The 27,679-nt window shown below is 36.3% G+C and overlaps 4 protein-coding genes across 7 annotated transcripts; 2 read left to right on the top strand and 2 right to left on the bottom strand.

Annotated features, from left to right (window-relative positions):
- Positions 1 to 378: 378 nt before the first annotated feature.
- On the bottom strand, positions 379 to 10,225 carry LOC128675947 (protein ENL-like). Of its 4 annotated transcripts, XM_053755778.1 has the most exons (4): positions 10,032 to 10,225; positions 9,853 to 9,938; positions 3,341 to 3,527; positions 379 to 2,000 (listed from the first exon to the last, which is right to left on the bottom strand). In XM_053755778.1, the coding sequence occupies exons 2-4, from the start codon at positions 9,886 to 9,888 to the stop codon at positions 1,378 to 1,380; spliced, it is 846 nt and encodes a 281-aa protein (XP_053611753.1). In that variant the 5' UTR covers positions 9,889 to 9,938; positions 10,032 to 10,225; the 3' UTR covers positions 379 to 1,377. The 4 variants fall into 4 exon arrangements, with proteins under 4 accessions (XP_053611753.1, XP_053611752.1, XP_053611754.1 ...); XM_053755777.1 differs by having other exon boundaries at positions 9,853 to 10,225; XM_053755779.1 differs by lacking the exons at positions 9,853 to 9,938; positions 10,032 to 10,225 and adding an exon at positions 6,266 to 6,342.
- A 4,154-nt stretch (positions 10,226 to 14,379) lies between these two features.
- LOC128675772 (uncharacterized) lies at positions 14,380 to 21,528 on the top strand. Its single transcript, XM_053755431.1, has 2 exons — positions 14,380 to 14,487; positions 15,968 to 21,528. The coding sequence occupies exons 1-2, from the start codon at positions 14,481 to 14,483 to the stop codon at positions 21,007 to 21,009; spliced, it is 5,049 nt and encodes a 1,682-aa protein (XP_053611406.1). The 5' UTR covers positions 14,380 to 14,480; the 3' UTR covers positions 21,010 to 21,528.
- Positions 21,529 to 21,856: 328 nt separating this feature from the next.
- On the top strand, positions 21,857 to 23,442 carry LOC128675773 (chondroitin proteoglycan-2-like). Its single transcript, XM_053755432.1, has 2 exons — positions 21,857 to 22,001; positions 22,425 to 23,442. Exons 1-2 carry the CDS (start codon positions 21,995 to 21,997, stop codon positions 23,393 to 23,395), a joined length of 978 nt encoding a protein of 325 aa, XP_053611407.1. The 5' UTR covers positions 21,857 to 21,994; the 3' UTR covers positions 23,396 to 23,442.
- Positions 23,443 to 24,327: 885 nt separating this feature from the next.
- LOC128675770 (peritrophin-1-like) lies at positions 24,328 to 26,650 on the bottom strand. Its single transcript, XM_053755430.2, has 3 exons — positions 26,500 to 26,650; positions 24,812 to 25,482; positions 24,328 to 24,512 (listed from the first exon to the last, which is right to left on the bottom strand). Exons 1-3 carry the CDS (start codon positions 26,504 to 26,506, stop codon positions 24,429 to 24,431), a joined length of 762 nt encoding a protein of 253 aa, XP_053611405.1. The 5' UTR covers positions 26,507 to 26,650; the 3' UTR covers positions 24,328 to 24,428.
- Positions 26,651 to 27,679: the final 1,029 nt, after the last annotated feature.

The following is a 27,679-nucleotide window of genomic DNA, read 5'->3' as shown; positions in this document are numbered from 1 at the left end:
ATACATTATCGGCTAAAAATTCGCCAATCTTGACGCTTTGGCCACATATAGTATTAAGTAGGTACGTCTAACAAAGGCCATATTTAGGTATAATCATGGATTTAGTGAGTACTTTGTATGTAGTACTTACTAATTCCATGGGTATAATTGATATAACTATGTTTTGTAATGGTGGCTCCGTCTTTGCAGAGCACGTCATAAAATTGTCGTTATTCTAAAATATTTACTGATAATTAGAGAGAGATTTTTAATTTTGGTGAAATCCAAGATATTAAATATTTTCGAACCTTTACTCACAATCTTCTATTTTTATAAGTAAATATGTACTTATCTATGTAGGTAAATATATAACAACTCGAGTAAAACAAAACCATAACATCAAGTAAAATAAAAAATATATTATAACATTCCTAGATTTTCTACTTATTTAATCTTGATAACAACAAATGATAGTTTATCCATTTATACTACATGGTAACAAAATAATTTAAATTCTAAAGATTGCAAGTTTACCGCGGCCATTTATGCGCAATCTTCCATGTACCTACTCGCTAACGTTGTAATTAATAGTACCTAAATCAAGCACAAAAAGAAAATGTTTTTAAATCATATTTTATGATAACAAACTATATATATTTTATTTATTTAATATTATTTATTTTGTATATGTATATAAAATCTATGTACTTATACGAAATATGTCTTGAGATCTATCTCACAGCACCAGTATTGTACCTACCTACTTAGGTTTCTTATCTATTTATGCCTAAATAATAAGGTAGATAATATCAATATTACATAAGTAGCTGTCGGACCGACATCCGGGTGCTTGGCTAAATTTACATTTGAGTATAGCATAATAGTATACATTAGGCTAAAACTATAAATTATATAAAGATTTGGTTTTATATGCATCTAGGCCTTGTTCGCACGAGCGATTTTTCAACGTGTTTGAAATAAGTGTAAGAATAAATGGAAATAATGATATTTTACGCTTGTGCGAATCAGTTTAAGTACGAACGAATATTATTCACAATTTCTATTGTAAAAGGTAACTATAAAAAAGAAGCAATATAATGGGTTTGCGTAATTTTGACTTTTACGTAATTTATAAAAAATGTACTTAGGTACATGGGGATATCTATCTTAAATATTTATAATACCGTATAGCGATAGCGGTTTAAAATGAAATTCGATTTAAAGGTATGGTGGTTTCCGTTGGTTTCTTAGATTTCTACTTTCTTTTCTTCTTAGTTTTAGTTAGTTAACTATAGGTAAGTATCCTAAGCGAGTCTCTCATGGCACCGTTGATTATCACAACACTAGTTTCATCAAAAACTGGATCGGTATCACTTTAGAACTAGATAACGTCACTAACTAAACAGCAGCATCGAGTTTGACGCCTTTGAGAGCGTCGCGGAGCGCGGGCGGCAGCTCGGGCACACGGTAGATGGGGTCGGTCAGCGGTGGCAGCGTCAGCGCGTCCACCGACTTCTCATACAAGTTGTACGTCAGGTACAGCTGCGAGACGCGAGCTATTTCGTCTTCGGTCATGGCCACGCCGCGCAGTTGTTGTCTAAAGTCGACGTGTAGAGATTCGCCGCATTTGGAGCACAACTCGTCGAGCGAGTACGGTTTGGTTCTCTTGGGCCCGTGGCGGCAGACCACTGGTTCCACGAACTTATAGTGCGGGCGGCGCGCGCGCGGCGGGCGGCGGTCGGCCAGCACCACGAGGCGGTCGGCGCGCGTGGCGCGGCCGGCGCGCGCGATGATCTCCCCGCCGCCGCGCATCAGCGCGCGCCACAGCCGCTCCGGCGGGTTCTGGAAGTCGTAGTACACGCAGCGCGACTCGGAACTGCTCCGAGTGTTGTTCTCTATGACCAGACTGTAACGCAGCCGGATCTTCTTCGGCTCGTGGTTGAACTTCAGGTAGACGTGTATCGGAACGTCTATCGACGCGCACCCGGACTCTTGGATTTCGTATGGCGGCTCTTGGCACACTGTAATATAAAGTTATATATATTTTTATAAATAACATTAATGAACGTTACTGGTGGAGACCGAGATAAAATACACATACCGCAGCGGGCTATCAACGAATGAGATAACGATAATGAGCGTGTAAAATGATGAAAGGCGTTACACACGTGAGAATAATATCTTTAATACATGAGTTAGTTATATATATTATTTTGCCGTGAAATTAAAATCGACGATCACCGTACTAGTGGAGGGTACATTCTCGTTATCGCTAGGTAGGATACTGTGTGATGACCACGTTATTATAATATCTGCCGGAAACTTAGTAACTATACTGATTAAATATGGCCTAGCACTAATGGTTTTTGAGAATGATTTTTATGGACTAAACTAAACATCATCTGTATCATCATTACTCATCGAGATATATAATGTATTAACGTCGATTACACATTTTAATAGCTCTGAGTGGCATGCCAATCAAGATTTTGTTTATTAAATAAGCAGTCGAATCAGATTAATCATTCTGATTATGTTAAGGACTTTCCACTGGTGACGTTTACAAAATGAACAATCAATATTTACGTTTTAGGTTTTAGCATACATGAATGATATGACATACCTACTTATTTTACGTAGAATACAATAACTATAAGGATAATATTGCGTACTGTAATACTATGAGTAAACTATATAGTAGGAGCTCTGCTCTGCCATAAAGAGTCCACCGCGTGACGCCTATTCGTAGCGCGTATTGTGTCTCAGTCACGCAGATGACGTTGATTTCAGTTATCAGTTACCACAATGTAAAGTATTTAATACAAAATAGCTGCGTAAAACTGTTTTTAACTGTCTGTCTGTCTAGTAAAAGCTATTGGTAGTAGAAGAGTTGTACGCAACTGCTAACGGTGTTGCTAGAAATTAAAATAGAATACAGAGAAGTTGTGAAACATAAATCTCAATTCCAAAATAAGGCAACGGCTGAATTTTTAAAATGAAATGTTACATGTTTCTTGCGAAATAGTTACTTGCATTTCTTCGGTGTAGACCAGCAACTAGGCTCTTTTCGGTCCACCTGAAATTTGCGCATTCCACTATGAGACGTTGAAGCGTAAGATACTAAGTCTTACTTATTTCCATGGACTCAAATGAATTATCACATCATCTTTCTCACTCATAAATCAACTGTTGTGAGTAAGACAATTGGTCGTCAATTGTAGTTCAATGGATACGAGTTTGGAGAGTGTTCAGGCGGGTATAGAGCGAGCGCGAATACGTAAGAATAGTATGGAATTGAACGCGTACGCAACACGTTTCATACGCATACGTAATTGGTTTCCACAGAAGTTTAAAGACTTGCCTCTCTTAGGGTAGACGAAGGTGCTAGCGGGGTGGAGATAGAAGACCACTTTATGCACGAAGGTGCTGATGTCCTGCCCACTGGCTCCGCGCACCCACAGCCGCCAGTCCAGAGCCAGCGCGCGGCCCAGCGCTGAGCGGCGAGGTTCACACACGTGGCCCACCTCTAGCCATATGCGCACGCACATCTGACGACAAACTATTGTTTAAATAACTCGCAAACATCTTTATTATGCTACGATGACTTGTTTACTTGCCAAGTGTTATCGTATTGGTAATTAAATTCTTATAATTAAATTACTTAATAAAGCAACTGTTTTGGATTTTATTGATAGTCGATAGTATAAGTGAAATCATCGCAATTAAATTTAAGTTGTTCGTGCAAATATTTTTCGTTCAAATTTAAAGTGAAAAGAGTTTACAACTAATCGTAATTAGAGGATGTCTAGTAATAAAAAATGCAATAAACATTATTAATTAAAATCATGATGTGATATTTATTTATTTAAAACTTTATAATACTTTACTTTATATACATCGTTACATACCTATCTACTGAATTGATTTTATAAATTTGCATTGCACTTTTTTTAAAATCCGACTTTGATAAACTTCCAATGTAGGAGAGTAGATTCCACTCTGTTCATATGTTATATATTAATTTTATAGCTTCACGGTCGTCGTGGAGTCCCGGTTGGATTAAAAACTATATTTTAAACTAAACAGACCGTGGTGAATATGTAATTATAATAATATCGTCCGTCAGTTCGAATATAATTACGATAAATAACTTCAACCGGTGGGTATCCGGTTTAAAAACGCGCCAAATACCTTTTTATATTTATTTATGTGGAAGTTTATGGTAGCTAGCTCTAAGCTTACTAGAAGGGCTTTTTATCTTAATCAGAAGTCAGCATGGAATGGAACCTAAGTACCTAGTAGCTGTCTTGCTAGTAGGTATGTTGTCAATAATGATCAGAATTCTGAATCTAACTGGATTGTGAACTTGAATATTCAAAATATCCCGCTTTCGGTCTTCGGCCCGATTTTATACCGGAGGACAGATCCGGCATGGATCCGGCCAGATCGACGCCTTGGACAATCTATCTCAACTTCTACTGTTTCCATGCCTTATAATTTGTTACAAAAGTATATAAGGAATGGAGGTAGTCGTAAGATAGATAGTTACTTATAAAAAAACCGGAAAGCAAACATTTTATTAGCGAATAAAGGAAGCTCCGGACCCTCCAAAACAAGGAGACCTCTTTAAAAAAATGCCCTCGCCTTCTGTTTATATTAGGTATAACAAAAACAGCACAGATACTGCTGAGAGCGAAGGTTGTTTTATCATGTACAAAAATTCGGTAATTGTCCTTGGCAATGACTTGCGAGTTAGTGAACGTCCGCAACATAAGAGTTTACAAGCGTGAGTGAAACAAAAAAGATCTCGCTAGCTCACCGACACAAATACCTACAATACAGAAGCATAACTTCTTTCAGTTTAATTCTAGACTGTGACGTCCTAACGCCCGGGCAAAAATAAACGTTACATGCAATTTTGAATATTCTGCTTTGATTTTGTACCTTTTGTACTTGGGAAAATCACGCGGACGAAGCCAAAAGCTAGTAACATAAGTCATAAGATAGATAGTTACTTATAAAAAAAACCGGAAAGCAAACATTTTATTAGCGAATAAAGGAAGCTCCGGACCCTACATAAACTTACCGTGTCGGTCACTATAATTAAAACCACTATTATATAGAAATTGTAATTATACCACTGCCAGTGTAGGTTTCCTCACATCTTGGATTTTTTACATCCACTGGCAGCACAATGTAATGTAATTTTTTCGATATAATAATAAAACCGAATTCAATATTCTCAACTTTAGAAGAAAACCTAATTTATTTCAAATTTTATTGCACGACATCAGTAAAACTGTATTTTTTATAATACCCACAACCATAGACATTAAATTTTACATATAAACTTTTTTTTAATACTGCAATGGAAAAGCAAATAAGGACTATAGATGTTATAAAAACTCTATATAGAAACTGAAAAATAGATGAATAAACATGTTTTGATTTCCTAACATTTTTCCGATACCGAAAAGAGTTAGTTTATAATAAAATGTATCTCGCCATTAAATTTATTGTGCATTGTATAGCCCGCATCTCTGCATTGATTGCCTGTATTTTTTACTAGGCAAATCGGTCATCGCCATTTCACTCAGAGTTGCCGTTTCCGATACCACAAAGAAATGTGAACAATATTCGGGAGGCACATTTGATGACTAGGTACCTATGATGTGGCGATCTTTATAAGAATCACTCAGAGAATTTCGGCAATTTAGATTTTCTTTTGGCCGATCAATCTTGCAATTAATTTATTAAGAAGGGAAAAACGTAGAGGTAAGGAAATATTTGTTGAATCATACCAATTTACTAGTAATTTTGATATATATATATTTTTATACATCCAAGCAAGCAAACAGCCATCCGATGGGCCGTATTTACCATCACGTGGGCCTAAAGGTTAAGTGGTTACCAAACCAGAGGTATCACACGCGCATTGCCTACTTTATAGACTATAGGATCTTTTGCCACAGTACCCTGTAATTACACTGCCTCTCTTGCCCTTCAAACTGGAACACAACAATGCAAGCAGTGCTGCTTGACGACAGACATAGATGAAGTGAGGTACCTATGCAGACGAACGTTGTACCAAAGTCTACCTTTAGTGATCAGGATTCCGATAGGTTTGATCGTTTCAACATTTGCATTTGCAAAGAAGTTTAATAAAAAATGTCACGTGACTGAATAATTATTAAAGACCTGAAGTTCTACTTATCGCGAAAGTCAACATAAACATAGGATTTCCTACAAACATATTTTGTTAAATTATGAAAAATGAAATGCTCACCATATTGGATTGGTAATTTTAATGTCCACCGTCCTTATCGCAGTGCAAGCATACTGAACAAATTTCACGTAAATGCCGACGCAGTGGTTACTACCTACCACAAACACTTCATAGAATTATTATATCTAGAACGAGTCTCTTCGTAGTAGTAATATAATATATTCTAATGAACTTCACTGTTGTTCAGTTCAATATTCTTTTATTCAGATAACTAAGATCTGTTTTGTCAGTATAACTTAAATCTATGATACAACCATTTTGCATAACTTCCTTCCGTCTGTACTTTGGATCAGCTCTCCTAAAGATTTCGAATACTAAAATTATACTTGAAAACTGTGACTATAGCCATCAAATATATATTTATACAGTGTAACTTCTTTTTGTTGATCTATGAAGATTTCCTTCAAATAAATGATTTTAAATTATAAACATTCCGTTAACTACACTAAGGTCTAAGGAATGTTTATAATTTAAAATCATTTGTTTAAAGGAAATATTCAACGTAATGTAACGGACTCAGAAATTATTGGTAGAATTTTGAAACTAATGTATTTCGAGGATATAAAATGGACAGAAGTTAGTATAGGATATAGATGTAGTTTAGTATAGGATTTTCTTCTGTTCATTTTATATCATCGAAATACATTAGTTTCAAAATTCTACCAATAATTGCTGAGTCCATTACATTACGTTTCAATAATAAATGTTCATTTTCTTGATGATATATGTTGTGTTGGTGTAAGGTTTCATAAAATATGCTGCATTTGAGACATTGGTCGTTTTGTTTGCCATTCAATTTACTCGTGTTTGGTATTCGGTAATATATTGTAGTTGGTTATTAACGTTGATTACTAACTTTTGATGTCAAAACTAGCTGAGTACCAGTGTTTCGCTCCCGTGGGAAAAAAAGTTAAGTTTCAGGATAAAAAGTGTCCTATGTGTTATTCCAGGTTATATTCTACCCTTGTACCAAATTTCATAACAGTCAGTTGATTTTGCATGAAACAGTAGCAAATATATACACACACATACATCCTCACAAACTTTCGCATTTATAATGTTAGTATGACTGTCGGCTGTCGACGTAATAGAGCAGGAACAGTTATCCAAAAAATGAAAATTTATTTTTGCGCTCTCATATAAATTGATCAATAAACTGATGGAAGACGAAAATTTCATTAATTTTTGAAGTACATTTTTATATTAAGTAATTGTTTTTCATTCATTGGGAATATTGTAAAAATATAGAGTCGTGTTGTTACACAACAAGTATAGTATTACATTGACAAAATAAATTTATATCGTATCTAAATAAACACCAAAGCCAATACGTATTTACTTTATTTTTCCTTAGAGTTCGCTAACTCAGTAAACAGTTATTTTCGTGTGAAATTGTTTTGATTTACAATATTCCACGGCTCCGCTGTGAATTACGATTCGATTTCAAATAAATGAATCTAATTTGAGATTACACGACATCAATAAATCTACATTCCAATCGAAGTATTGAAGTGGACAAACAAAGAGTCTGTATATAATGTTGATCGATTGTATGTTTAATGTTGATGGACTGTGTTGGAATTTTAGGATAAAATACAATATATATTATTTTAGCTTATAATGTGAAACTCATCCAGTAATTTTGCGTTAAATAGCAAATAAAATGATTTGATTTAAAAAGTATAATAAAAAAATACCCCATACATTTTTTTATTTATATAAAAAAAACGAAACTAAGCAGTTAAATATATTAAGACAAATACATATTATTTTACCTCTAGTATGTTTAATTAAGTGTTATTATATAATTTCGGTCTTCGGTTCAAACATCCCATATTGCCACAATTTTCGGAACTCAAAGGGTGTCTTCGTAGCCCTACGTAGCTCATTGCTACGGCGTAGCTAAGCTACTACGACGCATGTCCTGACGTTAAAAAAATATTTTTGGCACAATAGGATATTTTAATGTCACTTGAATAACCCCTTTTTTATTATTTTTTATGAAATCGGAATGTTTTCTGACTCCGAAATAGTGACATCACTCGTCAAAATTCCTTGTATTTTTTGCACGAAAGTGTTCAAATCCAGATGTCAGAATATCGGGGATCATTTATTTAGAGGATTCCTGAATCATTTCTAAATTGAAAAGTACATTGCATATAATTAGAAATTATTTGTTAATTACAGTGACTGACGGCATGTGGCCTTTCGATTGTCATTAGATAAGAGTTATTGAATGATAAGAAGGCGTGTCGACAACACGTGATTGACATGTGGCCAACGGGCCTAAATGACCGACAGCAAAACAAATATTCTAATGTTTATTTATCTCATAAGACAGAAAGAAAACGTCTTATATATAGAAATATACTTATATTTTAGTTGAAATATGGTTAATCCCTATCGCTATCGCAATATTTACTGTTAGAAAGAAAGAGAAACAAAGTACTACTAAGTCGTACTTTAACAAAAAATAATAAAGATGTATTTTATATTTAACAATGAAGACTTCATTCATTCATTGAATGTCTTTAAAAATATTTTAAGTACCTAAGTACATGTCATATGTAATGGTCGTAAATTTGCCTTATGATGATAATAAACTGCAAAACACAAAATTTGTAATGTGCACGTGTGGTTTTATCGATGTGCATTTTTTTTTTACAACCTAGTGAAATAACACAACTTGCTCAATAGGTAATAGTGTGAACACTGTTCTCAGTGGTTAATAATTTCCACTGTGTTTCCCGTAAAATTCCTTTTGCGTTATAATATGGTTACGGCTAAGTATAGTTACAAAAATAAAATATAATAAAAATAATACATTAAATTATACTATTTAATATACTATAATTAATATATAAAATAATATTTTTAATGTACAGACAATTTTTTTACTGTTTTATAATATGTAATGGGTGATTAAAAATTATTGTCGTCATTACTATCAAATCAATATGGTCGCGGTCGTAACTTTTGTTGGCTCTTTCAAATTTTAAATCAATATGTAAGTTTCGTGTTATTGAATCGTGACTTTTACATATACCTGTATTGTCCATGTACATGATGTAATGTCGTTTATCCTCATTTGTATTTTAAAACAAGTTCTAGTAATCATTCTTTGGAATTCTATCACATGTCACAGATAAATATTTAAAGCCGCGTTTCACCTATTTCTATGAAGTTTATGACTAACCATTAGGTAATCATATGATAATAGTATTCATAGAGAACGGCACATAACGAGGTTTTCTGACCGAGGAGTGAACGGTCGCACAGAACATTTCCGTGTTTTGTAAAATAAAAAATTGCTGGTTTTTCATTGAGGTAGGTAAAGATCTATTAATGAGTTCGACCTTACTACGAACGAACAATACTCATACTAGTTATTGACTTCAATTTCTTGTTTAATTTAGTATAGCGATGTGTGTCCTAATAACAACATAGTCATTATGTTTATTATGGTCAGCGCACCACGGCCAAAGGCGCGTGCGCCTGCGCCCGTCTCCAAATGAAAACATTGCATATCTGACGTCTCAGCTGTCACTCCTTATCAGTTACCTATTTCACTTTTACACACTACTCACCGGTTTGTCATGCTGAATCAAGATGCCTTCAGTCATTTTCCAAAATATGATAAAACCGCCGCTCTTCTTGCGGAGACGGCTGACATCTGCAACAAGAGGCCACCGAGGTCACATGAGTTGGGGACACGTTTGCGGCCAGTACAAGTGTTAAATGACATCGTGAAACAATCGGAGCTCACTTGTACTGCGTGGACCGTAAGCAAAGATGCATGGAGGCAGCTATAGGTTCGCGGGCAGGCAGTCAAACTTGCGGCATGTCTGACAAGGAGGCGCCGGCAAGGTTTGTTTATCACTGAATGAGCGCGGGCGCTGCGGAGAGGCGACGTGCGCCGACGCCGGTGACGCGTGCCCGCGCACCGCCCACAGCTGACGTGCTCATGCGCGCTCTGTTTAACGTATGCCTGCTGCGTTCCGTTCACTATTTCTATGTAAAAATACATCGATCACAATAAAATAACAATATGAACGACTTGAAACGGAATAACTGGTCTATAATTAAACCGCTTTAAAAATAAATGCAGTTAACATCAGCCAATTTTACTTCTTGAACATAAGTTTCCAGCTCCGCAGGTATATGAAGTGATAACTTCATATACCTGATTTATTAACAGATATGTTAATATACTTAATATTTGAACTACATCTTTTTCGATGCATTTTTCTAAATAATGTTATAATGAATTACACATAGAGTCAAAATTATATTCAAGTTAGTCGAGATTGCTATTTCCTCGACAAATGAAACTTATTATCTTTAACAATAATATTATTTATTATTTTTTAACAATAGTCATACATTTAAGTATTTGATAACAAAGGCACTTAATTAGTAAGTAATTACTAAAGTTAAACTTAAATTAACTTAAGTAATTAAGCAGTTGTTTAAATTATTGTATATGCAAAAGATAATAGATACTATTGAAATTAAAATTCTTTTTCGGGGTTCACATAAGTAAAACTTTAAATAGACGTGTGAAAACTATTGACACTACGTATAATTATTTCTACGAACTTTGCTCTGGTAACATAGATAGAACAGGATAGAACACACACTTGAACCCATCGTTAACTCGTCAGTTTTGTACCCAGTTATTTTAAAACTGGTTTCAAATATTAACCTGTTTGCCTGCGACTCCCTCCCGAAAGTAAATAATTCGGTTAATATCAAACGCCTTATGTTTTCTCAAAATTTAATTTGTCAAAAAATGTTTTGTACTCACGAAATATCTAAGGCGCTTTTTCGTTTTATTTAGATATGTATAGTAAGGATATTATTCTATATATTTCAGGTTATGCTCAATGTATTTTTTAACGTTGCATTGCAATATAACGTCTACCTTACGGACCGGTGCAAATGCGGTCAAACAACTGTTTATTTTTGTGTCTCGATTCTGCGTGATCGTCGGGTTAAATTAATTTTAATCATTAAGCTACGTGGTCACGGCCTATCACGAAATATACAAACATGTAACACGTTACTAAGGTCCACTCTAATGCTATCTCTTTTCCTATATCGTGTACGCACGCACCATGTAAAAAAGAAAGAACGTATCGACGCAATAACGTGCTACGTGTTTTATGTTTCATGGTAGCCCCCCTGGTCTGTGTAATACCTAAAGCAAGTATTACCATCAATCAAGTTATGGTCAAATTCATATGGCTTATCAGATGGCTGTCCATATCTAGGTACAATAGGTTACCGAATGACTAAATGCATCTACTACTGCAGAACTTAAAATGCCTTTGACAACAATAATTACTGTTAAATGAGTTTCTTTCGGCATTTCTTACTAGACTATTAACTGTAATACGGAACAGGTCTCCGCTACTTGTTCAGCACACGCTCACTGACACCCCTGTCCACTGACTGTGGGTTAATTTGCTCTTCTCCAGATAGAAGCTATCTGAGATATTGTTTTATAAGTAGTATAGTGGGCAAACGAATTGTTATTTTGTACATGTAGCAGAGGGAGACACTAAATAGGGCATGTATTTATACCAATATTATGACTAGCTTATATAATTCATTTACTGCTTTTTATGTTACAACTTATTTCAACTATAAAATTACTAGCTTTCGTAAATTTTCCGCTGAATTGTTTGAGATTGATTCAGTAGATAAAGCATGAAGAGGTAACAAACAAATTTACTTTCGCATTTATAATATTAGTTATAGGATTATTTTTACCCAAGCGTGAGCCGTGCTCATCATGTATACATTATTATTATCAAACTTTTCTTCTTTGCTCAAAAAGAAGAAGCCTGAAGACCTTAACATATAAGTCCTTATAATGTTTAATATTTCCCTTAATCAAGATTAGATATGCTGATAAGTGCTATAATATCACAACATCACATTAAATTAACATTGATCGTTGACCTATTAAATGAATTGTTTTTTATGTGGTCCGGTACCGGGATCTGATAAAGTTTCCAATAACGTACTTACTTATTGTTTAAATTAAATAGATAATAATGCAAATGTTTCTGAGAATTTAAATGTTGACGAAATATTTTGATAAACATCCATGTATCATCATATATGCACATAACAATCGAACAACCGAAATATGTAGCGCTTACAATTCAGCGGTTTTAGTATGAAGAACTAATATTATATAGTTGGTAATACATAAGAATGTAGTAACTTATGCCACACCTCGCACCTCGAAAATTAACTTGTACTGTTTGGTAATTTTCGGTTACAATAGTCGTTTCTAAAATTGAAAAAAAAAAATGCAATTACGAGTATAAATACAATCGCAGATTTTCCAGACCGCGTGCGTCGTCGGATATTTGGTATTTTCCCAGTAGGTATAGGAAATGAAAATTATTTTTCAGTATCTCCGTAACAGCAAAATCACAATTATTATTTACAAATAGTAGTATTTTATTTACAATTTTTTTTATTACAATAGCCAAAGAAACATACTTACAATACCAATCATGAAATTTTACAAAGTTTAATTTAACTTGTAGTGTAATTATGTGTATGTCCTATGTCTACTCGGGTGGAATCTTGCTACTCAATTTTGAAGCAGATATATTCAACCTATTTATTATTATGATATGTATGATCTGGTGGTGCACTTAGGAACGGCCCCAGACGTGAGAATTCCTCAACGGTAAACCGTTAAATCACGCACGGACTTGATTTTTTTTGTCACACATTGAATATAATAAGATTTCTCTCACAACAATTAAAGCATGCGTCAATAATGACATTTTGGTAAAAATCTTACTTGGAATAATGTATATTCTGTGGAGTAATGACTTATTGAAATGTGCTATCATACGCTAATTGTTTGGTGATAAAGTATTTGTTTGCGCCAATAAAGTGCGATGAAATGATTAATAAGATCGGAATATAGCGTTGCATCACACTCACTTACTCATCCTTTTATCAATAATAATAAAAAAATGATGTTTTTTATTCAATACTAGCTATTGCCTGCGGCTCTGCCCGCGTAAATTTTCCGGGTTATTTTTCCGGGACGAAAACTACCCTATGTCCTTCGCCATACTATAAACTACATGTATGCAAAAGCTTCCAAGTAGAGGAGGTCAAAAAAATCGTATTCATATCAAACATGAAAGTCAATAATTCTACAAATGTTTTATTTCTATTCTCACACATCGTAGGTCAACAGGGGCATATACCTACTCCACATATAACTAAACCAATCCTTTTTATATTTTTTAAATACTTAATTGAGATAACAAACTCGAATAGTTATAAATATAAAAGAAGCTTTGGGTCAGCTCTTACTATGTTTTTTAATGTATTGATAAATCAAAATCTAATCATTTATTCAGAAATTAGGCCTTCACAGGCACTTCTTCGCGTCATATTCTAAATTAAATTATATTTACCAAATCTACAAACTACTAGCATTTCGGAACAACCACTGATGAGAAGAAACTCATTCAAACAGTGTTAGTCCCTATAATGCCAGAAGGGCTTACTATTTTTTAAATATAAATTTATGTATCATTTCTTAGGTAGTAACGACCCGCTACTCTCTTACGATATCAAGCCCTTGCAAGTGAGAAGATACTTCGCCTTCTTGTGTATTTTCTTGTCTTCCTACTTTTATCGTCTGTATAAAGGGCTGTGTTCCGATACGATACTAGAATGTAGAGTATGTGAAGTTAGGTCTGGTAAAGTTAGGGCGCATATATCATAAACTTGGCTCTACATGAGATCGGACCACTTTTTCATACATTTTGACTTTCAGACAACTTGTGAAGCAAACTAGACTCGTCTTGGCAACATTTTTGCATGAAAATGTTTTTGGTGAGATAACTTTTTCACGCTGGTCCTAATGGGAGAAAGATGAATTTGTCCAGGGCCCTAAAGGGTTACGATAGGTATAAAAGCACACACTCAATGGCCTAAGGATCAATTCTCAAAATACCTTTATTCAATATGCATTTATTTACATTCCTTGTTACCAATAATGTGCGATTAGAATCACTTGTCACTTAATCGGGCCGATAATTTTAATTATTATCTAGGGGGTTTTCGTCAATCTTTAAAGGTATATATTCTGTGCAATTTATTGTTACACTATCAGTTGTAGTGCATTTACCAAAGTGGAAAAAACGAATTCCTGGAAAATCGGGATATGCAAGGCAAGTAACTATTTACTGACGTGGTTATGTGTGTGTTCAGTGAAAATAGTGCAATTAATTAACATATACCTACAAATTAGAAAATAGGATTTGTTTATAAGAAATTGCAAATATCCTACATTTCATACAGTACTTGAAACGCCCTTGTAAAAAGTTACAATAGTTTTGTCATGTAACATCAAAGTTAACTTTAGATATACTTAACTACATAAATAAAAATATACACACACGACGATAGCGGTTTAGGGTTAATTTTTTATTATTATTTTAATTATAACATATTTGCTCGTAAAGAGTCACTTATTTCAAAAATTTCAATATTTTATTAGGTACGCACTTGTGCGTTTTTGTAATGTCAAACGTACAAGTCTTTTTTAAATAAAGTATTACGCACAATTTATCAAGTTGCTCCGTCTAAAAACGAACCATACTTTTTAAAATCTTAGCAAAGAGTTTTTATGCCAGAAAAGTGGTCATTTTATCAATAAAATTAACTTTAGGAGATAAAATAAATAAACATTTAATTCTTTCATATTATTTAAACAATATTACATTACAATCATTAAAATATTACAATAATTTATCTGTAACAAAACACAAATATATTGATTTATTTTATTAGTAATACTGGATGTTTTTATGCCTTTGCCTAAAAAAAGCGCTGATGCGCGCGCATCGTTAATTTGTGAAGAAATAAAATTATTCCGCACGATTTTTCTTATCGCTTTTGGTACCTATTGTTTTTATTTGAAAATGTCGTCAAGTGGCGATGAATTTATTAATTTGACAGCCACAAGTCTCAAAAGCAGCAAAAAAGGCAACTCTAAGCCTCAATTATTTAAAAAATTAAATTTTCAAATGTTTATAACTGCTTTAACAAGTAGGTAATTAAAGATTTATTCGTTATCCGAGTTTTATTTAATTCCTCGTAAATATGCTATAAAATATCGTATGCCATACGGCTCGGGCTAGCAATATCGCCTCGGCTGTAATTTTCAATTTACCGCACTTACATAATAATGTACTATAAGTGTAATTATTTCGTCTAAGTTAGTACAACAATTTAATTTGTCAATTTTATTATTATGAATTAATGAATCTGGAAACGATTTAGTATAATTAGTAGGCATTTCAAATAATTTATTATTTTATAGGTACGTAGTTTTAATAACTAAAAGATATGTATTTTGTTGTTTAAGATATTTTTTAAAACAAAATGTTCAATTTAGGTAAGATTTAATTTTGATTTTGATTTTTAGGTAAGATTTAATTGGGGCTACCGCTAGCTGCCCCATTTTTCCAGCACAACCAAAAATAGAACATTAACAACACATTTATTATTTGCTTTGAAGTAGTAGCAGACTGTATGAGATAGATTTTCTTTCGTTCATATTGCGCCAGTCAAGTTGAATCTCTTTGTTAAATCAAAAATTCTGGTATGTTTTCATTTCAATTAAATATTTTTTATTTTGTTTTCCAGGTACTATATTTACGCTGCTTTGCGCGCTAGCACTCGCGCAGGGTGCGCGCTTGAGTTGGAGCGATTGCCTTAACGATGAGACTGTCAATATCTTAGTCGCGCACGAAAACTGCCACAAGTTTTACCAATGTGATGATGGAAAACTAATTACCAGAAGATGTCCGGCCAAACTTGTATTCAATATTGAAGACCAAAGATGTGACTGGCCTCACAATGTCGACTGTCAAAATAGAGGTATTTCTGATGAAAGCTCAGAAGAAGATGATTCTGGAACTGGCGGGGGACACAATGACCCAGCCCTAGCACCGGAAATCTGTGCTGCTGAAAATTCAGATGATATCCTTGTTGCTCATGAGTACTGCAACAAATACTACATTTGCAGGGATGGTGAGCCCTTCGCAATGATATGTCCCCCAGATCTTTTCTTCAACGCCGGTATAGATCAGTGCGACTGGCCTAATAATGTAGACTGTGATCGTGAAATTGCTCCACAACCTGAACAAGAACCACAGCCAGAACCTGAGCCACAGCCTGAACCTGAGCCGCAGCCTGAACCTGAGCCCGAGCCACAGCCTGAGCCTCAACCAGAAAGCGGTGAAGATAACAATGGACCTATTGGTGGTGGAAATGGTAACCCTGGTTTAGCTCCCGAAATATGTGCGGCAGCAGATTCAGATGGAATTCTTATTGCCCATGAGTACTGCAATAAATTCTACATTTGTAGCAAAGGTAGACCAGTTGCCCAGCGATGCTATCAAGGTCTCTACTTTAACCCTAACACAGACCAGTGTGACTGGCCTCAGAATGTGGATTGTGACCGAGAAATTTCTCCAGAACCTCAACCCCAACCCGAAGCTTCCGATGAAGATGATACTAATGAAGTTGATGTGCCTGAGCCAGAACCTCAACCAGAGCCACAACCAAAACCAGACAGCGGTGAAGATAACAACGGACCAATTGGCGGAGGAAACGGTGATCCTAGTTTAGCTCCCGAAATATGCGCAGCAGCAAATTCAGATGGAATTCTTATCTCACACGAGTACTGTAACAAATTCTATATTTGTAGTGAAGGCAGACCAGTTGCCCAGCGATGCTATCCAGGTCTCTACTTTAACCCTAACACAGACCAGTGTGACTGGCCTCAGAATGTGGATTGTGACAGAGAAATTTCTCCAGAACCTCAACCCCAACCCGAAGCTTCCGATGAAGATGATACTAATGAAGTTGATGTGCCTGAGCCAGAACCTCAACCAGAGCCACAACCAAAACCAGACAGCGGTGAAGATAACAACGGACCAATTGGCGGAGGAAACGGTGATCCTAGTTTAGCTCCCGAAATATGCGCAGCAGCAAATTCAGGTGGAATTCTTATCTCACACGAGTACTGTAACAAATTCTATATTTGTAGTGAAGGCAGACCAGTTGCCCAGCGATGCTATCCAGGTCTCTACTTTAACCCTAACACAGACCAGTGTGACTGGCCTCAGAATGTGGATTGTGACCGAGAAATTTCTCCAGAACCTCAACCCCAACCCGAAGCTTCTGATGAAGATAATACTAATGAAGTTGATGTGCCTGAGCCAGAGCCTCAACCAGAGCCACAACCAGAACCTAATCCAGACAGCGGTGAAGATAACAACGGACCAATTGGCGGAGGAAACGGTGATCCTAGTTTAGCTCCCGAAATATGCGCAGCAGCAAATTCAGATGGAATTCTTATCTCACACGAGTACTGTAACAAATTCTATATTTGTAGTGAAGGCAGACCAGTTGCCCAGCGATGCTATCCAGGTCTCTACTTTAACCCTAACACAGACCAGTGTGACTGGCCTCAGAATGTGGATTGTGACCGAGAAATTTCTCCAGAACCTCAACCCCAACCCGAAGCTTCCGATGAAGATGATACTAATGAAGTTGATGTGCCTGAGCCAGAACCTCAACCAGAGCCACAACCAAAACCAGACAGCGGTGAAGATAACAACGGACCAATTGGCGGAGGAAACGGTGATCCTAGTTTAGCTCCCGAAATATGCGCAGCAGCAAATTCAGATGGAATTCTTATCTCACACGAGTACTGTAACAAATTCTATATTTGTAGTGAAGGCAGACCAGTTGCCCAGCGATGCTATCCAGGTCTCTACTTTAACCCTAACACAGACCAGTGTGACTGGCCTCAGAATGTGAATTGTGACCGAGAAATTTCTCCAGAACCTCAACCCCAACCCGAAGCTTCTGATGAAGATGATACTAATGAAGTTGATGTGCCTGAGCCAGAGCCTCAACCAGAGCCACAACCAGAACCTAATCCAGACAGTGGTGAAGATAACAACGGACCTATTGGCGGAGGAAACGGTGATCCTAGTTTAGCTCCCGAAATTTGCGCAGCAGAAAATTCAGATGGAATTCTTATCTCACACGAGTACTGTAACAAATTCTATATTTGTAGTGAAGGCAGACCAGTTGCCCAGCGATGCTATCCAGGTCTCTACTTTAACCCTAACACAGACCAGTGTGACTGGCCTCAGAATGTGGATTGTGATCGTGAAATTTCCCCAGAACCTCAACCTCAACCTGAAACTTCTGATGAAGATGATACTAATGAAGTTGAAGTTCCTGAGCCAAAGCCAGAACCACAACCAGAACCACAGCCCGAACCAAACCCAGACAGCGGTGAAGATAACAATGGGCCCATTGGTGGAGGAAACGGTGACCCTAGTTTAGCTCCTGAAATTTGTGCGGGTGCAGATTCTGATGGCATCCTTATTGCTCACGAGTACTGTAACAAATTCTACATTTGCAGCGAAGGTAGACCAGTAACCCAGCGATGCTATCCAGGTCTCTACTTTAACCCTAACACAGACCAGTGTGACTGGCCTCAGAATGTGGATTGTGACCGAGTAATTTCTCCAAAACCTCAACCCCAACCCGAAGCTTCCGATGAAGATGATACTAATGAAGTTGATGTGCCTGAGCCAGAACCTCAACCAGAGCCACAACCAAAACCAGACAGCGGTGAAGATAACAACGGACCAATTGGCGGAGGAAACGGTGATCCTAGTTTAGCTCCCGAAATATGCGCAGCAGCAAATTCAGATGGTATTCTTATCTCACACGAGTACTGTAACAAATTCTATATTTGTAGTGAAGGCAGACCAGTTGCCCAGCGATGCTATCCAGGTCTCTACTTTAACCCTAACACAGACCAGTGTGACTGGCCTCAGAATGTGGATTGTGACCGAGAAATTTCTCCAGAACCTCAACCCCAACCCGAAGCTTCCAATGAAGATGATACTAATGAAGTTGATGTGCCTGAGCCAGAACCTCAACCAGAGCCACAACCAAAACCAGACAGCGGTGAAGATAACAACGGACCAATTGGCGGAGGAAACGGTGATCCTAGTTTAGCTCCCGAAATATGCGCAGCAGCAAATTCAGATGGAATTCTTATCTCACACGAGTACTGTAACAAATTCTATATTTGTAGTGAAGGCAGACCAGTTGCCCAGCGATGCTATCCAGGTCTCTACTTTAACCCTAACACAGACCAGTGTGACTGGCCTCAGAATGTGGATTGTGACCGAGAAATTTCTCCAGAACCTCAACCCCAACCCGAAGCTTCTGATGAAGATGATACTAATGAAGTTGATGTGCCTGAGCCAGAGGCTCAACCAGAGCCACAACCAGAACCTAATCCAGACAGCGGTGAAGATAACAACGGACCTATTGGCGGAGGAAACGGTGATCCTAGTTTAGCTCCCGAAATTTGCGCAGCAGCAAATTCAGATGGAATTCTTATCTCACACGAGTACTGTAACAAATTTTATATTTGTAGTGAAGGCAGACCAGTTGCCCAGCGATGCTATCCAGGTCTCTACTTTAACCCTAACACAGACCAGTGTGACTGGCCTCAGAATGTGGATTGTGACCGAGAAATTTCTCCAGAACCTCAACCCCAACCCGAAGCTTCCGATGAAGATGATACTAATGAAGTTGATGTGCCTGAGCCAGAACCTCAACCAGAGCCACAACCAAAACCAGACAGCGGTGAAGATAACAACGGACCAATTGGCGGAGGAAACGGTGATCCTAGTTTAGCTCCCGAAATATGCGCAGCAGCAAATTCAGATGGAATTCTTATCTCACACGAGTACTGTAACAAATTCTACATTTGCAGCGAAGGTAGACCAGTAGCCCAGCGATGCTATCCAGGTCTCTACTTTAACCATAACACAGGTCAGTGTGATTGGCCTCAGAATGTGGATTGTGATCGTGAAATTTCCCCAGAACCTCAACCCCAACCTGAAACTTCTAATGAAGATGATACTAATGAAGTTGAAGTTCCTGAGCCAGAACCACAACCAGAACCACAGCCCGAACCAAACCCAGACAGCGGTGAAAATAACAATGAGCACATTGGTGGAGGAAATGGTGACCCTAGCTTAGCTCCTGAGATTTGTGCCGCTGCAGATTCTGATGGCGTTCTTGTTGCTCACGAGTACTGTAACAAATTCTACATTTGCAGTGAAGGCAGACCAGTTGCTCAGAGATGCTACACGGGCCTATTTTTCAACCCCAACACTGATCAATGCGATTGGCCTGAAAATGTGGATTGTGAGCGTGAGATCGCCCCTCAACCGGAAGCACAACCTGAATCTTCTGATGAAAATGACAATAACGACGTTGTAGCTCCTGAACCAGAACCACAGCCAGAACCTGAACCAGAGCCACAGCCAGAGCTTCAACCAGAGCTACAACCAGATAGTGGTGAAGACAATAACGTTCCCGTTGGAGAAGGAAATGGTGACCCTAGTTTAGCTCCTGAAATTTGTGCGGGTGCAGATTCTGATGGCATCGTTATTGCTCACGAGTACTGTAACAAATTCTACATTTGCAGCGAAGGTAGACCAGTAGCCCAGCGATGCTATCCAGGTCTCTACTTTAACCCTAACACAGACCAGTGTGACTGGCCATCAAATGTGGATTGTAACCGTGGAATCGCCCCTCCATCTCAAACTGACTCGAGGCTTCCGACCAAAGCGTGATTTCGCAGAGATCATTATTTAGAGCCACGTTGACTCATTTATGTGGATCATTTCAGTAATCACGATCTAAAATTTTCATCTAACGTTCCTGCAGTGTAACGGTTGTATTATACAGTTATTAATTACTTTCGGATCACTGTACATAAACAAATCTAACATAACACTTCCTATTCTGCAACCTTGTGACTTGTTATTAACAGATAACTAGAATAAATAGCTGCTGCTTAATAATTAATATAATATAACTAATTATAAATTAAAAATCTAGCTCAAGCAAATTAAAGTGAATGTATAAACAATTATCTTTTTTCTCTTTTTATGGGTACATGGGTGCCGTCTAATAAGTAATAAATTAAATTTGTATAACTAAATCTTGCCTGTGTCTTTTTTGTGCTTTTGTTTATTCTGTTTCTCAACTTAATATACTTACTTCCTACATTGTTTTAACTTGTTATCGTTATATGATAACGAGTGTAAGTATATAATACTCAGATGAAAATAAAACTACATGTTATATAACTGAATATTTTTTATTTAAGACCCCACATCTATTAAAATAGTGTTAATTACTACTAGGTTGATATTTTAGGTTCCTATAATGAATATTGTCTATCATTCTCAGAAAACCAAATAAAAATATTTAAGAAATAAAAAAGATTTTATTGCTTTATTGCAATTGCAGCAGATAATGAGTAGACAAAAGTATTTAGGCTAGTCAATTTGGATTTTGTAACGAAATAAATAAAAAATCTCTTATGAATGACTTCGCCGGTTTATCATTAATTTCGTTTGCATCAAAGTCGCCGTCAGCCGGAAACAGCTTGATAAAATATCAAATCAGGACAAAATCAAAGAGATAATCTTGATTGGGGAAGTATTTCATAAAATATAGGTAACATAACTAATATCTATAAATGGCTTGCAATTTGATCATAATCGATCAGTTGTTCGATATCGCTTACACCAATACCCTGGATGTGTTGAAATGAAAGGCAAGTTAACATCTACATTCTATATGTAAACTAAACTATAGTTCATTTTCAAAATTAGCTTCTTCATTTACATCCATGTATCTGTCCAATTATCACTATCACTACAAACTTGTGTCTATTGCCTTTCGTAATTCAAAAATGATAGGTTTCTAGGTCAGTCAAGAAACCGTAACACGTAAACAAATAAATCTTCTTCTGGTATTAGCGCACTGTCAAAGAATTTTTGAGGACTACTGACTAACAGTAATAAGAGCAAAATACTTACTATATTTATGCTTATTTGCTTCTGTTATGTGTATAGTTGATGTGTTTAAAACATGTCTAATGTTTTAAACTATACTCACGCCAGAGCTTTGTCAAATTACTTTTCTCAATAACTTTTATTCATCGCAAGCAAACTAACTTACTTCATATTGTTTTCAGGCACTGGATTCTTACTGCTTTTTGCAGTAAACTTTTGTAGCGGCTCTTTAATCAGTCATGAAGAATGTTCAATAGATTCACAACTGATTCCTCATAAAAATTGCAATCAATACTACCAATGCGTCCATGGCGCACTTATGGTTCGAAATTGCAGCTCAATTCTTTATTTTAATCCAGAAACACAGGAATGTGACTGGCCTGCAAATGTTGACTGTAGCAAAGACGATGATCTAAATAATGACGTCAGTCGATGTAGCTCGGGTAAAGTTGAGGGACAATTTTTCGCTCATGAAAATTGCAGTAAGTATTACAGGTGTGTCCAGGGAAACTTAATTGAACATACATGCCACTTAGGTTTGTTATACAATAATGAAATATCACAATGTGACTGGCCTTATAACGTTGACTGCAAAGGAGTAACCCAAAACCCTGATGAAACTGAACCTCCAGTAACAGAATCAGAAAAACCTAACACTGATATTACGCCCTCTCCAGATGATAGCAATGAAAATAAAAGTGACGAAGAAAGTAGTAAAGAAGAAAGCAAAAGTCAAGAAGACAGCAGTGTCGAAGATAGCAGTGATGAATCACATAGTAGCAAAAGTGATAGTGACGAAGACAGTGACAGTGAATCTGACAGCACTGAAAGTAATAGTAATGAAGGTGAAAGTAGTGTAGAAGACATCAGTAAAGAAGATAGTACCGAAGAGGCCATTGAAGAAAATGTAGTAAACAGAATTTGTGCCTTAGAAAATTCCGAGGGATTGTTAATTCCACATGAAGATTGCAGAAAATTTTACATATGTGCTGGAGGAAAACCTGTGATTATGAATTGCCCTACAGGTCTTTATTTCGATGCGGACACTGAACAATGTAATTGGCATAGAAATATATATTGTGGTAATAACCGAAAGCTATTAAAAACGCTGGAAATCAATGTTGGTGTCATAGTACGTGGGAAAAAAAATTAAAAAGTCTTAAGATATGAAAATATGAAATAAAATGTCGTTGAAATGTATTTATGTTTGATTTCTAACAATTCTTTGTACCTGTCTATCTAGAGAAATTAGCTTAGTAACTACATCGATTGGATTTTGTCTTCGGGTAAGGTTTTTTGATTAAGTTCTTTAAAAATTATTTGTTTGCTTGCAAATGCAATGGGTAAGCATGAAAACATAATCAATCATAGTGATTTATAAAATTGGCCGCATAATTAACTAGTTAACTTGATTAACCTGAGGGCGAAGTGTGGGTTTGCATCTCCCTTCTCACTCACTATCGAGTCGATTCGCAATGAGACTCAGCGAACCAATCACATGGCGGTATGGTTGTTGGGCGTACTGTAATTTCTTACCTAATCTCACTGCGAATCGACTCGATAGTGAGAAATAAAATGCAAACTCACTCTTCGCTCTCAGGTAATCATCAGAAGTCAGTTTTAAATCTAACATTAGTAACAACCACCCAATTTATTAAATGATTTTTACTACCGATTAGGTATCTATCGGCGACAAGACGATAGTTATGATGTTACTGATAAGCTAACTTGAGTCTGATAGCCCAGGCAGCACGTTCAAGCAGTTTGTCGTGAAAGATAATTTGTATCCAGTAGGGAAATAGACTATATTATGGTGGCAAAAGGTTATCTTTCACTCTACCATATCATCCCTTTTTAACGAGTCATCCTTTTTTGTAAGCTCTCTATCTAGTATGTATGTAAAAGTATGCTTTTTTGTCTATTATGAGTTGATATTGTAATAATGTCTAGTCAAGCGCTAAATAAAACCGAAAATATTATATTTAAAATTTAATTCAAGATTCAATAAGATATTAGTGGTTGTCTCATAAAATTTTATTATTTTTGATAGTTAACATTGAAGTTTTTAATGAAAAGAAGGGAAAATAAGACAATTTTATAATAATTTACTTATGTTATAATATTTTTAATAAGCATCGTTGGTTATCATGTAATAATCTGGTGATGTAGACGTTGAATTGTTAGCTTTAGAAACTGGTCAACATGGGCCTCACAGGGACTCGCTTGTTGAACTGCAACTGGCAACCAGCATTCCAGGGAAAATCGCACACCTGGAAATAAAAAGTTAAGATACTTAAAATTTGAAACACCCAACAGTCGAATGATTTTAAAATGTAATTTTCATGTTAACCGCTGCGGGTATGAGTAAGTACCTATGCCATTTATTTATGGAAACTTGTGAAAAATTTTAATTTACATATAAAGTTGATAATACCAAGTACTGTGTAGATAGGTAGTACTGTTAAATTACTCGTAGATACACTTGCCTGCCTATCTATTACCATCTACGATAAGATAAGGATGTTTTTCAATGTCTAAACAAAGATATTTTTGTAAAATTAAAAATTACCTGGAGTACAGGATTGAAATGGAGAGAACTGGAGCACTGTCTGGGCTGCTTTTCCCCGAAAACGCAGTAGTAGAACTGATTGCAGTCCTCCTGGCTGGGCAGCAGCCAGTGGACAAACGGGCTCACGGGGCAACCGTTCTCTAAGAATTCTAGCTCCGGTTCCTGAGTTGATTCTTCTGATTCTGGCTGGATCACTTCTTCGGATTCACTTTCAGGTTGTTCAGGCACAACTACTTCTTCGGATTCTGACTGTGAAGGTTCCTCTGATTCATCAGATTCGCTCTCAGGTTGTGGTGGTTCAGTGGACTCTTCAGATTCGCTTTCTGGTTGCTCTGGTTCAACTGATTCTTCAGACTCACTTTCAGGCTCAGGAACTGGTTCGGGTTCTGTCTCTGCGCCATCAGTGGTATCTTCAGAGTCTCCTTCCTCAGGAAGGTTCCTGTCGCCGCAGTCAACTTCATTACTCCAGTCGCACTGCTCCAGTCCAATATTGTAGAGGAGTCCAGGTGGGCAGAGCTGGGTCACGGGTTCTCCATAAGTGCATTTGTAGAACTTGTCGCAGTCTTCGTGAGGCAGCAGCAGTTCCAGCTCCCAGTTAGTCTCCTGCTCAGACGGGCATTGCTTTCCGCAAGACACCGCTGCCACTACAACTGCTAATATGACCAGTATTCCTGTATGTAGAAATAAGAAATGTGTTATATCGGTGAGAAAAATAGTACTTATTCCGAGATTCAAATAGGGATCTAAGTGTAGGGGGATATTTTTAATATTATAATGCTAAATATAACAGTATTAAAATCCAAACATGTGTAACATTTATCTAATTAAGTAAATATGTATCAACTTAGTTACATAGTTCACAATGAACGAATGTATGACTTGTGTAAATGCTACGAAATGGCGTAGACAGGCTACGCTTCGTAGCAAAAAGATCACGTATGCACGATAATGATCACTTGGTGGATTATTTTATCGGACTGAAATATTAAAAATGGAAATCATATTAATCATATTAGTATATAAGGACAAATTACACAGATTAAGCTAGTCCAAAAGTAAGTTCGAGACTTGTGTTATGGGATACTAACTCAACGGTACTATATTTTATAACAAATACATATATAGATAAACATCCAAAACCCGGGCCAATCAGAGAAAGATCATTTTCCATCATGAACCGACCGGGGATCGAACCCGGGACCTCTCGGTTCAGGGGCAAGCACTTTACCACTGCGCCACCGAGGTCGTCAAATGTACGAAATAAGCCCCAAAACTAACAATGCACAGTTTTAGATTATTTAGTGACCTGTGCAAGTCTAATTTCTGAATAAATTAAAGCATTTAAGAAGACAAAAAATAACTTTAAAGACTCCTGATTACGACGCCACAACCCAGCTCTAAAAAAGTTGCTTACATCCTCTCATCTGCTAGAAAATAAATGACTGTTATCAAACAGCTGAACCATAGATAAAAAAAAATATATAGGCTGAACACACGTTTTACATACATAGCTAGGTACACTCTCGATAATTTCTCTTTGAAATAAAAAAAAATCTAGATCCCAATTGGTTCAGCCGTTGACGGCTATGAAGACATGGACAAAGATACACAGTCACATTAAACTTATAACTCCCCTTTTGTCGTTGGGGATTAAAAACATATATCACTCTTTTAGTTAATAATTTTACCTCTCATAACGCCTTCAATTGTATAACTAATCAGAGATTCTTTCTAATTACGTCTATATATACTGATGTATTATCATTAATTATTAAGGATTTACGATTTGATCGAAGATACATTAATTTGATTTGTGTTTACTGTTTAAGACGTGTTAGTGACTCCGAATCACATAATATGACGTAAATTTCATGATTATCATCAACATCATACATTAATAACTGATAAAGTAAAACACAAACTGCATATAATATACGATTACAATTCTGCGAATCAACCAGCTACCTGAATCAAAAACCCACTGATTCAATCAGCTACTCATCAAAAGATAACAAACTTGAAAATGTTATATGTTATTAATTCCTATCATGGTAAGTCAATATTTGTAATCAAATAAAATACGTTGAAATCATCAAGGTATATTAACTAGACATTATCTAGAGCATCAGCATCCTCAGATTCTCCCGGGAGCTTTGGTCGGGTTAAAAAGGACTATATATATCGTGCAATTCCCTTGAATTATGTACTTATAACCATTATGTACAAAATACCTGTATACTTTCATCGAAATTATTGAGTAATAAATAACATTCACATACCTATACGTCTTCACTTACTTTCATTTTCCAATTTTTATATCCCACGACAGAAGAAAGCGAGTTATAAGTTTAACGTGTATGTGTATCTGTATATCTGTCCATGGCATCGTAACAGCCAAACGGCTGAATCGATTTTGATTTAGTTTTTTTTTTTTTTTAAATTATGGAAAGTGTTAACTATGTTTGGAAAATGTGTGTTCAGCCGTTTGGAAGTCGTCAGTTCTTTTCTAGCAAATGTGATGGTTGGTGATGGCAGAAACCCCCTTCTGAAAAAGGGGGTTTCTTAATTTATTAATTTAGTTTTTAACCCCCGACGCAAAAAGAGGGGTGTTATAAGTTTGACCGCTAAGTGTGATTCAGATTCAGATTAATTTATTGCATTGTCACAAGTGGAAATGAAAGATGTTACATAGACAATAAGTATGTACAGGTGACGCCCTGCGAGGGCGCAGCAAGCATTGGGGGAGGTAGCTAGATGCCATTTACTTAAATATTTAAAATTGTTTGTTAATTGTCATGCATTAAATGATTAAAATATTTAGATTATTAAAATGGTTAAAATTATTGAAATTAATAAGATGAAGGGGAG

The sequence above is a fragment of the Plodia interpunctella genome, chromosome 15 (assembly GCF_027563975.2).
Source record: "Plodia interpunctella isolate USDA-ARS_2022_Savannah chromosome 15, ilPloInte3.2, whole genome shotgun sequence".
In the NCBI taxonomy this organism is placed as follows: domain Eukaryota; kingdom Metazoa; phylum Arthropoda; class Insecta; order Lepidoptera; family Pyralidae; genus Plodia; species Plodia interpunctella.
The sequence above is the reverse complement of the archived record's forward strand: the minus strand, read 5'-3'. Positions and strand labels throughout refer to the sequence as shown.

Coding starts and splice junctions, on each gene's coding strand:
- LOC128675947 (XM_053755777.1), bottom strand. CDS start 9,888: ATGACTGAAGGCATCTTGATTCAGCATGACAAACCG. Junction 3,528..9,852: donor TGATTCAGCATGACAAACCG/GTGAGTAGTGTG, acceptor GTTTGTCGTCAG/ATGTGCGTGCGCATATGGCT. Junction 2,001..3,340: donor CTTCGTCTACCCTAAGAGAG/GCAAGTCTTTAA, acceptor TTTATATTACAG/TGTGCCAAGAGCCGCCATAC.
- LOC128675770 (XM_053755430.2), bottom strand. Junction 24,513..24,811: donor ATTTCAATCCTGTACTCCAG/GTAATTTTTAAT, acceptor TTTTATTTCCAG/GTGTGCGATTTTCCCTGGAA.